The sequence below is a fragment of the Entelurus aequoreus genome, linkage group LG23 (assembly GCF_033978785.1).
Source record: "Entelurus aequoreus isolate RoL-2023_Sb linkage group LG23, RoL_Eaeq_v1.1, whole genome shotgun sequence".
Classification (NCBI taxonomy): Eukaryota; Metazoa; Chordata; class Actinopteri; order Syngnathiformes; family Syngnathidae; genus Entelurus; species Entelurus aequoreus.
The window spans coordinates 35070057-35082795 of NC_084753.1; the positions used below are offsets into that span (position 1 = coordinate 35070057).

General features: G+C 36.4%; 1 protein-coding gene across 1 annotated transcript in view; it reads left to right on the forward strand.

The window, feature by feature from the left end:
- LOC133640787 (estrogen receptor beta-like) overlaps positions 1 to 12739 on the forward strand; it is a 53983-nt gene that overhangs the window by 32373 nt on the left and 8871 nt on the right. Inside the window, exons 5-8 of the mRNA XM_062034433.1 lie at positions 960 to 1289; positions 5006 to 5144; positions 7410 to 7543; positions 12156 to 12339. Coding sequence (XP_061890417.1) covers positions 960 to 1289; positions 5006 to 5144; positions 7410 to 7543; positions 12156 to 12339 — 787 coding nt within the window. The remainder of the gene's footprint in view (positions 1 to 959; positions 1290 to 5005; positions 5145 to 7409; positions 7544 to 12155; positions 12340 to 12739) is intronic.

A 12739-nucleotide genomic window follows, 5' to 3' on the forward strand; every position in this document is an offset into this window, starting at 1 on the left:
CCATCTGGTCGCCATTTTTTTTTTTTTAATTCTGCCATTTTATTTGTAGTTCTTACGTCATGATGTGTGACCCCTCAGGCAGAAGTTGGTATTTTCTCTTGTAGTTTTTTAATGTGTCCACCATCTTTTTTGTAGTTAGTAGTAATAAGTAACACCTAATAAGGGGGGCTAGCGGAGGTTTGAGGGGGGAATGACGTAAAAAATGGGGTGTGTCCTAAATGTACCATCTATTCAGGGGATTTAGTGGGCGTGGCCTAAGCCAGAATTAAAACCAAAAGTAAATATACGTCCTATCCTTGCCAGTTTATTTGTAGTCCTTACGTCATGATGTGTGACTCCTACAGGCAGAAGTTGGTATTTTCTCTTGTAGTTTTTTAATGTGTCCACCATCTTTTTTGTAGTTAGTAGTAATAAGTAACACCTAATAAGGGGGGCTAGCGGAGGTTTGAGGGGGGAATGACGTAAAAAATGGGGTGTGTCCTAAATGTACCATCTATTCAGGGGATTTAGTGGGCGTGGCCTAAGCCAGAATTAAAACCAAAAGTAAATATACGTCCTATCCTTGCCAGTTTATTTGTAGTCCTTACGTCATGATGTGTGACTCCTACAGGCAGAAGTTGGTATTTTCTCTTGTAGATTTTTATTGTGTCCACCATCTTTTTTGTAGTTAGTAGTAATAAGTAACATCTAATAAGGGGGGCTAGCGGAGGTTTGAGGGGGAATGACGTAAAAAACGGGGCGTGGCCTAAATGTACCATCTATTCGGGGCATATAGTGGGCGTGGCCTAAGCCAGAATTAAAACCGAAAGTAAATATACGTCCTTTCCACCTTTTTTTTTTAATTCCGCCATTTTATTTGTAGTCCTTACGTCATGATTTATGACCCCTACAGGCAGAAGTTGGTATTGTCTCCCCTTTAGTAGTAGTTGCTCATGACTGCTGATGTTTTTCACCTCCAGGAGTGAGGCGGGAGCGCTGCAGCTACCGCGGGGCCCGCCACCACCGCAGAGGGTCCCTCCAGTCCCGGGGTCTAGACCGGGTGGGCCTGGCTCCGCGGGCCCAGCGGCACCTCCACCTGCAGGCGCCGCTGGCGCAGGCGGAGCGAGCGCCGCAGTCCAGCATGAGCCCGGAGGAGTTCATCTCTCGCATCATGGAGGCGGAGCCGCCCGTCATCTACCTGATGGAGGACATGAAGAAGCCCTTCACCGAGGCCAGCATGATGATGTCGCTCACCAACCTGGCCGACAAGGAGCTGGTCCTCATGATCAGCTGGGCCAAGAAGATCCCAGGTGAGACCCGGGACAAGAAAACCCCTACAACAGAAAGTAAATGTTGGCTTGTTGGTGTGACCCCAGGGTGCAGAGGCTGTTGTTAGGGGGCTAGGCAGGTGAAAAACAACTGCAAAACTGTCAAACGGTACTGTTAGAATAATTTTATCTAAGTTATCACAAAAAGCGAGAAGCAAAAACATGTTTTTGAGCCTACCAAGAAGAAGGCTTGTAAAACTGCACTGTGTAGGGGGGGAAGCAACATGAAGGTGTTCTGTTTCTTTCATGTATTGTAATCAACAGAAATATATTGTCGTGACCCAAGAACTACAAAGCGGAAAGGAAGCAGGGCCTGACTCCCTTCCAGGCACCGCTTTTTTGAACTCTTTTACGACCTCTTTTTTTGAACCGACCTTTTCTTTTGAACTGTTCTGTAACCAAAGGCAACGCTGTTTACGACCCACGTCCCTTTGGAAGCAGCTGCTTGAACTCTTTTACAAACCTCTTTTTGAACTCTTTTTGAACTCTTTTGCAACCTTTTTTTTTAAACTCTTTTACGACCTCTTTTTTGAACTGACCTTTTCTTTTGAACTGTTCTGTAACCAAAGGCAACGCTGTTTACGACCCACGTCCCTTTGGAAGCAGCTGCTTGAACTCTTTTACAAACCTCTTTTTGAACTCTTTTTGAACTCTTTTGCAACCTTTTTTTTTAAACTCTTTTACGACCTCTTTTTTGAACTGACCTTTTCTTTTGAACTGTTCTGTAACCAAAGGCAACGCTGTTTACGACCCACGTCCCTTTGGAAGCAGCTGCTTGAACTCTTTTACAAACCTCTTTTTGAACTCTTTTTGAACTCTTTTGCAACCTCTTTTTTGAACTCTTTTACGACCTCTTTTTTTGAACCGACCTTTTCTTTTGAACTGTTCTGTAACCAAAGGCAACGCTGTTTACGACCCACGTCCCTTTGGAAGCAGCTGCTTGAACTCTTTTACAAACCTCTTTTTGAACTCTTTTGCGACCTCTTTTTTAAAATTCTTTTACGATCTCTTTTTTTGAACCAACCTTTTCTTTTGAACTGTTCTGTAACCAAAGGCAACGCTGTTTACGACCCACGTCCCTTTGGAATCAGCTGCTTGAACTCTTTTACAAACCTCTTTTTGAACTCTTTTGCAACCTCTTTTTTTTAACTCTTATACGACCTCTTTTTTGAACCGACCTTTTCTTTTGAACTGTTCTGTAACCAAAGGCAACGCTGTTTACGACCCACGTCCCTTTGGAATCAGCTGCTTGAACTCTTTTACAAACCTCTTTTTGAACTCTTTTTGAACTCTTTTGCAACCTCTTTTTTTAACTCTTTTACGACCTCTTTTTTGAACTGACCTTTTCTTTTGAACTGTTCTGTAACCAAAGGCAACGCTGTTTACGACCCACGTCCCTTTGGAAGCAGCTGCTTGAACTCTTTTACAAACCTCTTTTTGAACTCTTTTGCGATCTCTTTTTTTGAACCAACCTTTTCTTTTGAACTGTTCTGTAACCAAAGGCAACGCTGTTTACGACCCACGTCCCTTTGGAATCAGCTGCTTGAACTCTTTTACAAACCTCTTTTTGAACTCTTTTGCAACCTCTTTTTTTAACTCTTATACGACCTCTTTTTTGAACCGACCTTTTCTTTTGAACTGTTCTGTAACCAAAGGCAACGCTGTTTACGACCCACGTCCCTTTGGAATCAGCTGCTTGAACTCTTTTACAAACCTCTTTTTGAACTCTTTTTGAACTCTTTTGCAACCTCTTTTTTTAACTCTTTTACGACCTCTTTTTTGAACTGACCTTTTCTTTTGAACTGTTCTGTAACCAAAGGCAACGCTGTTTACGACCCACGTCCCTTTGGAATCAGCTGCTTGAACTCTTTTACAAACCTCTTTTTGAACTCTTTTTGAACTGTTTTGCAACCTCTTTTTTAACTCTTTTACGACCTCTTTTTTGAACTGACCTTTTCTTTTGAACTGTTCTGTAACCAAAGGCAACGCTGTTTACGACCCACGTCCCTTTGGAAGCAGCTGCTTGAACTCTTTTACAAACCTCTTTTTGAACTCTTTTGCGACCTCTTTTTTAAAATTCTTTTACGATCTCTTTTTTTGAACCAACCTTTTCTTTTGAACTGTTCTGTAACCAAAGGCAACGCTGTTTACGACCCACGTCCCTTTGGAATCAGCTGCTTGAACTCTTTTACAAACCTCTTTTTGAACTCTTTTGCAACCTCTTTTTTTAACTCTTATACGACCTCTTTTTTGAACCGACCTTTTCTTTTGAACTGTTCTGTAACCAAAGGCAACGCTGTTTACGACCCACGTCCCTTTGGAATCAGCTGCTTGAACTCTTTTACAAACCTCTTTTTGAACTCTTTTGCAACCTCTTTTTTTAACTCTTATACGACCTCTTTTTTGAACCGACCTTTTCTTTTGAACTGTTCTGTAACCAAAGGCAACGGTGTTTACGACCCACGTCCCTTTGGAATCAGCTGCTTGAACTCTTTTACAAACCTCTTTTTGAACTCTTTTTGAACTCTTTTGCAACCTCTTTTTTTAACTCTTTTACGACCTCTTTTTTGAACTGACCTTTTCTTTTGAACTGTTCTGTAACCAAAGGCAACGCTGTTTACGACCCACGTCCCTTTGGAAGCAGCTGCTTGAACTCTTTTACAAACCTCTTTTTGAACTCTTTTGCGACCTCTTTTTTGAACTCTTTTACGACCTCTTTTTTAAAATTCTTTTACGACCTCTTTTTTTGAACCAACCTTTTCTTTTGAACTGTTCTGTAACCAAAGGCAACGCTGTTTACGACCCACGTCTCTTTGGAAGCAGCAGCTCGAACTCTTTTACGGACCTCTTTTTGAACTCTTTTGCGACCTCTTTTTTAACTCTTTTACGAGCTCTTTTTTAAATTCTTTTACGACCTCTTTTTTTGAACCGACCTTTTCTTTTGAACTGTTCTGTAACCAAAGGCAACGCTGTTTACGACCCATGTCCCTTTGGAAGCAGCTGCTTGAACTCTTTTACAAACCTCTTTTTGAACTCTTTTGCAACCTCTTTTTTAACTCTTTTATGACCTCTTTTTTGAACTGACCTTTTCTTTTGAACTGTTCTGTAACCAAAGGCAACGCTGTTTACGACCCACGTCCCTTTGGAAGCAGCTGCTTGAACTCTTTTACAAACCTCTTTTTGAACTCTTTTGCGACCTCTTTTTTGAACTCTTTTACGACCTCTTTTTTAAAATTCTTTTACGACCTCTTTTTTTGAACCAACCTTTTCTTTTGAACTGTTCTGTAACCAAAGGCAACGCTGTTTACGACCCACGTCCCTTTGGAAGCAGCAGCTCGAACTCTTTTACGGACCTCTTTTTTAACTCTTTTACGACCTCTTTTTAAAATTCTTTTACGACCTCTTTTTTTGAACCGACCTTTTCTTTTGAACTGTTCTATAACCAAAGGAAACGCTGTTTACGACCCCCGTTCCTTTGGAAGCAGCTGTTGCCATGTGGTCAGGGAAAGTCCAAATAAAGGAGGAGGCGTACAATCTTTCGCCAGAGCGTGCTGAGACACCTTGTACAGTGTCCATGCGTCTCTCCTCAAATTGAGCCAAATTGAATTCTGTCTCTGTTTAATTCCTTGCTTCTTGTCTTGTTTAATAGATGTCGTCAGTGTTTGAACCTGACATCTTCTTCCTTGTCTTTTCTTCAGGCTTTGTGGAGCTAAGTCTGTCGGACCAGATCCACTTGCTCAAGTGCTGCTGGCTGGAGGTCCTCATGCTGGGCCTCATGTGGAGGTCCGTGGACCATCCTGGAAAACTCATCTTCTCCCCAGACTTCAAACTTAACAGGTGAGCTAACCTTCCGTTGTTTTTACCAACGCCATTGAATTCATCTGCTCCAGTCGTATTCAAATCGAACCGCGATCGACAAACGCACTTTGATAAACGTACGAGCCGGCGATAGTGCTCATTTTCACGGCTGGCTAGCTAGCTTGAATGCCAACATGAATACAAGACTCCCAAACGTCCTTCCTCCATTTTAAAACACTCTTAAATCCCTAACCCTAACCCTAACCCTAACAAACACTCAAAAAAACACATATGGGTCTCAAGAAACAACACAAATCTTCAATGTTTCTTCTGCCAAGAACATATTTTATTTTGTAAATAAAACTTAATTAAAAGATTTCAGTGTATGTCTAAGTACTTTTTGTGCACATACCAAAAGACCGAAATCATTTTGGTCACCATAAAGGTGATATAAAATGTTCATTACATCCATAGTCTCTTGTATTCATGTTAGCGTTTAAGCTAACTAACAACGTTTAAGCTAACTAACAACGTTTAAGCTAACTAACAGTGTTTAAGCTAACAAACAACGTTCAAGCTAACTAACAACGTTTAAGCTAACTAACAGCGTTCAAGCTAACTAACAGCGTTTAAGTTAACTAACAACGTTTAAGCTAACTAACAACGTTTAAGCTAACCAACAGCGTTTAAGTTAACGAACAACGTTTAAGCTAACTAACAATGTGTAAGCTGACTAACAGCGTTCAAGCTGACTGACAGCGTTTAAGCTAACTGACAGCGTTTAAGCTAACTAACAACGTTTAAGCTAACTTACAGCGTTTAAGCTAACTAACAACGTTTAAGCTAACTAACAGCGTTTAAGCTAACTAACAACGTTTAAGCTAACTAACAACGTTTAAGCTAACTTACAACGTTTAAGCTAACTAACGGCGTTTAAGTTAACTAAAAACATTTAAGCTAACTAACAACGTGTAAGCTAACTAACAGTGTTTAAGCTAACTAACAGCGTTTAAACTAACTAACAACGTTTAAGCTAACTAACAGCGTTTAAGCTAACTAATAGCATTTAAGCTAACTAACGTTTAAGTTAACTAACAGCGTTTAAGCTAACTAACAGCGTTTAAGCTAACTAACAGCGTGTAAGCTAACTAACAACGTTTATGCTCACTAACAGCGTTTAAGCTAACTAACAACGTTTAAGCTAACTAACAGCGTGTAAGCTAACTAACAACGTTTAAGCTAACTAACGGCATGTAAGCTAACTAACAACGTTTAGGCTAACTAACAGCGTTTAAGCTAACTAACAACGTTCAAGCTAACTAACAACGTTTAGGCTAACTAACAACGTTTAGACTAACTAACAGCGTGTAAGCTAACTAACAGCGTTTAAGCTAACTAACAACGTCTAAGCTAACTAACAGCGTGTAAGCTAACTAACAGCGTGTAAGCTAACTAACAACGTTTATGCTAGCTAACAGCATTTAAGCTAACTAACAACGTTTAAGCTAACTAACAGCGTGTAAGCTAACTAACAACGTTTAAGCTAACTAACTGCATGTAAGCTAACTAACAACGTTTAGGCTAACTAACAGCGTTTAAGCTAACTAACAACGTTTAAGCTAACTAACGACGTTTAGGCTAACTAACAACGTTTAGACTAACTAACAGCGTGTAAGCTAACTAACAGCGTTTAAGCTAACTAACAACGTATAAGCTAACTAACAGCGTGTAAGCTAACTAACAGCGTTTAAGCTAACTAATAGCATTAGCCGCGAGCTTGCGTCTTCACCAAAGTGTGATTATTAATTAAGCTTGGCGCTAATATTAGCGGCTAATATTTAATGCTAGCAGCCGGCATATTTTCCTGGCTGTTCTTTAGCATTCAAACATGAACTTGCAAGAAATTGAAAAAAAAAAACATTTTGAAAACCATGTTTCTATTTTCTACAAGTCATGTGACCAATGATGGATGCCTGGAAGGGAGTCGCCGTGTTTAAAAGACACCATAAATGTTCATTATTCAGTCAGTAAACGTCCACTTGCTCCCGCCGCACGTTCTGGCGGTAAACGCCGGCGTGGAACCTTGGAAGCACAAAGATACGGATAGGTACACTTCCTTCTGCCAAACTAACGACAATCAGTTTTATCTCCAAAAATGACCTCGGACTTTGGCCAGGTGGCGTTGTGGCGCTAGCATCAGGAAGCCACTTGTCAAACAGACAAAAAGTAATCTGACATGAAAAATGTAATCCTTGTACTTGTCATTCCACGGTTACTATTGTTATGGTTGTGATTGTTGTGCAGGGAGGAGGGTCAGTGCGTTGAAGGCATCATGGAGATCTTCGACATGCTGCTGGCTGCAACCTCACGCTTCAGGGAACTCAAACTGCAGCGTGAAGAGTACGTCTGCCTCAAGGCCATGATACTACTCAACTCCAGTAAGACTTTTGACTTCTCAACTGCATTATTTACTTATTTACTGCAACATTTACTCCTTTACTTCCACTTCTCAACTGCATTGTTTACTGCAATATTTACTGCTTTACTTCCACTTCTTAACTGCGTCATTTACGTATTTACTGCAATATTAACTTCTTCACTTCCACTTATTAACTGTATTATTTACTTATTTACTGCAATATTTACTTTTTCACTTCCACCTCTTGACTGCATTATTTACTTATTTACTTTTTTAATTTCCACTTCTTAAGTACGGGTAAATATTTACTTATTTACTTTACTTCACTTAACTGCATAATTTACTTATTTACTGCACTATTTAATTTAACATCTTAACTGCATTATTTACGTATTTACTGTAATATTAACTTCTTCACTTCCACTTATTAACTGTATTATTTACCGCAATATTTACTTCTTCACTTCCACTTTTATTTTCTTATTTACTGCAATATTTACTTATTTACTGCAATATTTACTTCTTTACTTCTACTTCTTGACTGCATTATTTACTTATTTACTTTTTAATTTCCACTTAAGTAAATATTTACTTTACTTCACTTAACTGCATCATTTACTGCACGTTTTACTTCCACTTCTTAACTGCATTATTTATGTATTTACTGTTATATTAACTTCTTCACTTCCACTTATTAACTGTATTATTTACTTATTTACTGCAATATTTACTGCTTTACTTCCACTTCTTAACTGCATTATTTACGTATTTACTGCAATATTAACTTCTTCACTTCCACTTATTAACTGTATTATTTACTTATTTACTGCTATACTTCAACTTCTTAACTGCTTTATTTACGTATTTACTGCAATATTTACTGTTTTACTTCCACTTCTTAACTGCATTATTTACGTATTTACTGCAATATTAACTTCTTCACTTCCACTTATTAACTGTATTATTTACTTATTTACTGCTATACTTCAACTTCTTAACTGCTTTATTTACGTATTTACTGCAATATTTACTGCTTTACTTCCACTTCTTAACTGCTTTATTTACGTATTTACTGCAATATTTACTTCTTCACTTCCACTGTTTAACTGCTTTATTTACGTATTTACTGCAATATTTACTGCTTTACTTCCACTTCTTAACTGCATTATTTACGTATTTACTGCAATATTTACTGCTTTACTTCCACTTATTAACTGTATTATTTACTTATTTACTGCAATATTTACTGCTTTACTTCCACTTCTTAACTGCTTTATTTACGTATTTACTGCAATATTTACTCCTTTACTTCCACTTCTTAACTGCTTTATTTACGTATCTACTGCAATATTTACTTCTTCACTTCCATTTCTTAACTGCTTTATTTACTTATTTACTGCAATATTTACTTCTTCACTTCCACTTCTTAACTGCTTTATTTACTTATTTACTGCAATATTTACTTCTTCACTTCCACTTCTTAACTACTTTATTTACGTATTTACTGCAATATTTACTGCTTTACTTCCACTTCCTAACTGCTTAATTTACGTATTTACTGCAATATTTACTTCTTCACTTCCACTTCTTGACTGCATTATTTACTTATTTACTTTCACTTCTCAACTGCATTATTTACTGCAATATTTACTTCTTTACTTCCACTTCCTGGCTGCATTATTTACTTATTTACTTTTTAATTTCCACTTCTTAAGTAAATATTTACTTATTTACTTTCACTTCTCAAATGCATTATTTACTGCAATATTTACTTTTTCACTTCCACTTCTTAACAGCGTTATTTACTTATTTACTGTTATATTTACTTATTTACTTCCACTTCTCAACTGCATTATTTACCGCAATGTTTACTTATTTACTTCCACTTCTTGACTGCATTATTTACTTATTTACTTTTTAATTTCCACTTCTTAAGTAAATATTTACTTACTTACTTTTACTTCTCAACTGCATTATTTACTGCAATATTTACTGCTTTACTTCCACTTCTTAACTGCATTATTTACGTATTTACTGTTATATTAACTTCTTCACTTCCACTATTATTTACTTATTTACCGCAATATTTACATCTTTACTTCCACTTCTTGACTGAATTATTTACTTATTTACTGCAATATTTACTTCTTCACGTCCACTTCTTAACTGCATTATTTACTGCAATATTTACTTTTTCACTTCCACTTCTTAACAGCGTTATTTACTTATTTACTGTTATATTTACTTATTTACTTCCACTTCTCAACTGCATTATTTACCGCAATGTTTACTTATTTACTTCCACTTCTTGACTGCATTATTTACTTATTTACTTTTTAATTTCCACTTCTTAAGTAAATATTTACTTACTTACTTTTACTTCTCAACTGCATTATTTACTGCAATATTTACTGCTTTACTTCCACTTCTTAACTGCATTATTTACGTATTTACTGTTATATTAACTTCTTCACTTCCACTATTATTTACTTATTTACCGCAATATTTACATCTTTACTTCCACTTCTTGACTGAATTATTTACTTATTTACTGCAATATTTACTTCTTCACGTCCACTTCTTAACTGCATTATTTACTGCAATATTTACTCCATTACTTCCACTTCTTGACTGCATTATTTACTTATTTACTGCAATATTTACTCCTTTACTTCCACTTCTTAACTGCATTATTTACTTATTTACTGCAATATATACTTATTCACTTTCACTTCTTAACTGTATTATTTACTGCAATATTTACTCCTTTACTTCCACTTCGAGACTGCATTATTTACTTATTTTACTGCAATATTTACGTCTTTACTTCCACTTCTCAACTGTATTATATAGTTTCACTTCCACTTTTCAACTGCATTATTTACTTATTTACTGCAATATTTACGTCTTTACTTCCACTTCTTAACTGTATTATTTACTTATTTACTGCATTAATAACTTTTTTACTTCCACTTTTCAACTGGATTATTTACTTATCCCCTGCAATATTTTCATCTTTTCTACCACTTCTCAACTGCATTATTTACTTATTTTTCTTTTCAACTGCATTTACTTCTTTACTGCAATATTTACTTTTTACTTCCGCTTCCTAACTACACTATTTACTTCCTAACTACATTATTTACTTGTTTACTACACTCTTTACTTCTTCACTTTTACTTCTTAACTACATAATTTAATTATTTACTGCACTCTATACTTCTACGTCTTTGCACTATTTCTTTAATTCGACTACTGCAATATTTCTTTAAATGTATTTCCTAACTACATTATTTACTTGTTTACTACACCATTTACTTATTCACTTCTACTTCTTAACGACACTATTTACTTATTTATTACACTATTTAATTATTTACTTTCACTTCACAACGGCATTATTTACTTACAGTATTTAACTAAACTATTTATTTGTACTTATTTGCGTTTTGTTTTACTTCTTTGCACAATTCATTTTAATTCTACTTCCTAACTTCATTTTTTACTCGTTTACTACACTATTTACTTCCACTTCTTAACTACATTATTTACTTACAGTATTTAACTCAACTATTTATTTTTACTTATTTACGTTTTGTTTTACTTCTTTGCACAATTCACTTCAATTCTACTTCCTAACTACATTATTTACTCGTTTACTACACTATTTACTTCCACTTCTTAACGACATGATTTACTTATTTATGACACTATTTATTTACTTTCACTTTTCAAATGCATTGTTTATTTACTCAACTCTTTACTTCTACTTTTTTACAGCATTGTTGACTTATTTATTGCACTATTTTTTTTTAATTCTTCCTCCTAACTGCATTATTTACTTGTTTACTACACTATTTACTTCTACTTCTGAACTATATTATTTACTTATTAAACTATTTACTTTTTTTTTTACTTCCACTTCTGAACTGCATTGTTTACTTATTTACTAAACAATTTACACCTACTTCTTTACAGCATTGTTTACTTATTTATTACACTAGTTACTTCTTTACTTAAAGTCACTATTTACTTGTTAAACTTCTACTCTTAGCTGCATTATTTGCTTATTTATTACACAATTTACTTCTTTAATTCAACTTCTTAACTGTATTATTTACTTCACTTTCTTTAATTTTACTTCCTAACTACATCTTTTTTCTTGTTTTCTACAATATTTACTTCTTTACTACTTCTTCTAAAATGTATTAATTACCTGCATTATTGACATTTTGCTACACTTTTTACCTCTACTTCTTAAATGTATAACTTACTTGTTTTATTGCACTATTTATGTCTTTACTTCCACTGCGCACTTCCTGTGTCAACATCCTTTGAGACCTTTTACTCTCAACACCTAAATCCTGTTCCTGATTAGCCCCGCCCTCTTTTCTGGCACCGCCCACTTGACTGATGCGAGGACACTCCTATTTGTGTACAATTGCAGCCAATAATCATAATTAATTATTGATCATAGCAATAACAATATTAAGTAATATGGGATGAAATACACAGTGAAGGTTCTTTGTCCCTGTGGGTGGAGGCGGGGCCACTAGCATACACCCACAGAGAAATTCAGCATTGTGATGTATGTTTTACTTATTAATCATTGATGTGTGTGCACGGTGCAGATCTGTGCACGAGTTCCCCGCAGACGTCGGAGGAGTTGGCGAGCAGGAAGAAGCTCCTGGGCCTCCTGGACTCTGTGATCGACGCCCTGGTGTGGTCCATCTCCAAGATGGGACTGAGCAGCCAGCAGCAGACGCTCCGCCTGGGTCATCTCACCATGCTGCTGTCGCACATACGACACGTCAGGTACGCTCTTTTTATGCTTCCAGCACCCCGGGGGTTCGTGTCACCCCCTAGTGGTAAGATTGTAGCGACTAGTTCATGCTTAGCTGTGAGGAAACAACCACTTTATGCTGTAAAGGTTGGCTACAAACATAGCGTAAATTCCGGGCTATAAGCCGCTAATTTTTTTCCCACACTTTGAACCCTGCGGCTTATAAAACGGCGCGGCTAATTTATGGATTTATGGAAATAATTTTATATAATTTGTGTGTCCTTCCATTTATCGGTAGTGCCTTTTTTTTTTTTTTTTCTAGCCGTCCATAGCGTTTCTACTCTTACAGATTCTTCATTCGTCACTCCAAGCGACGTTTGTAAGTTTGACAATATAACTAAAACTGTTTATACTTACTGAACCGTCTGTAGG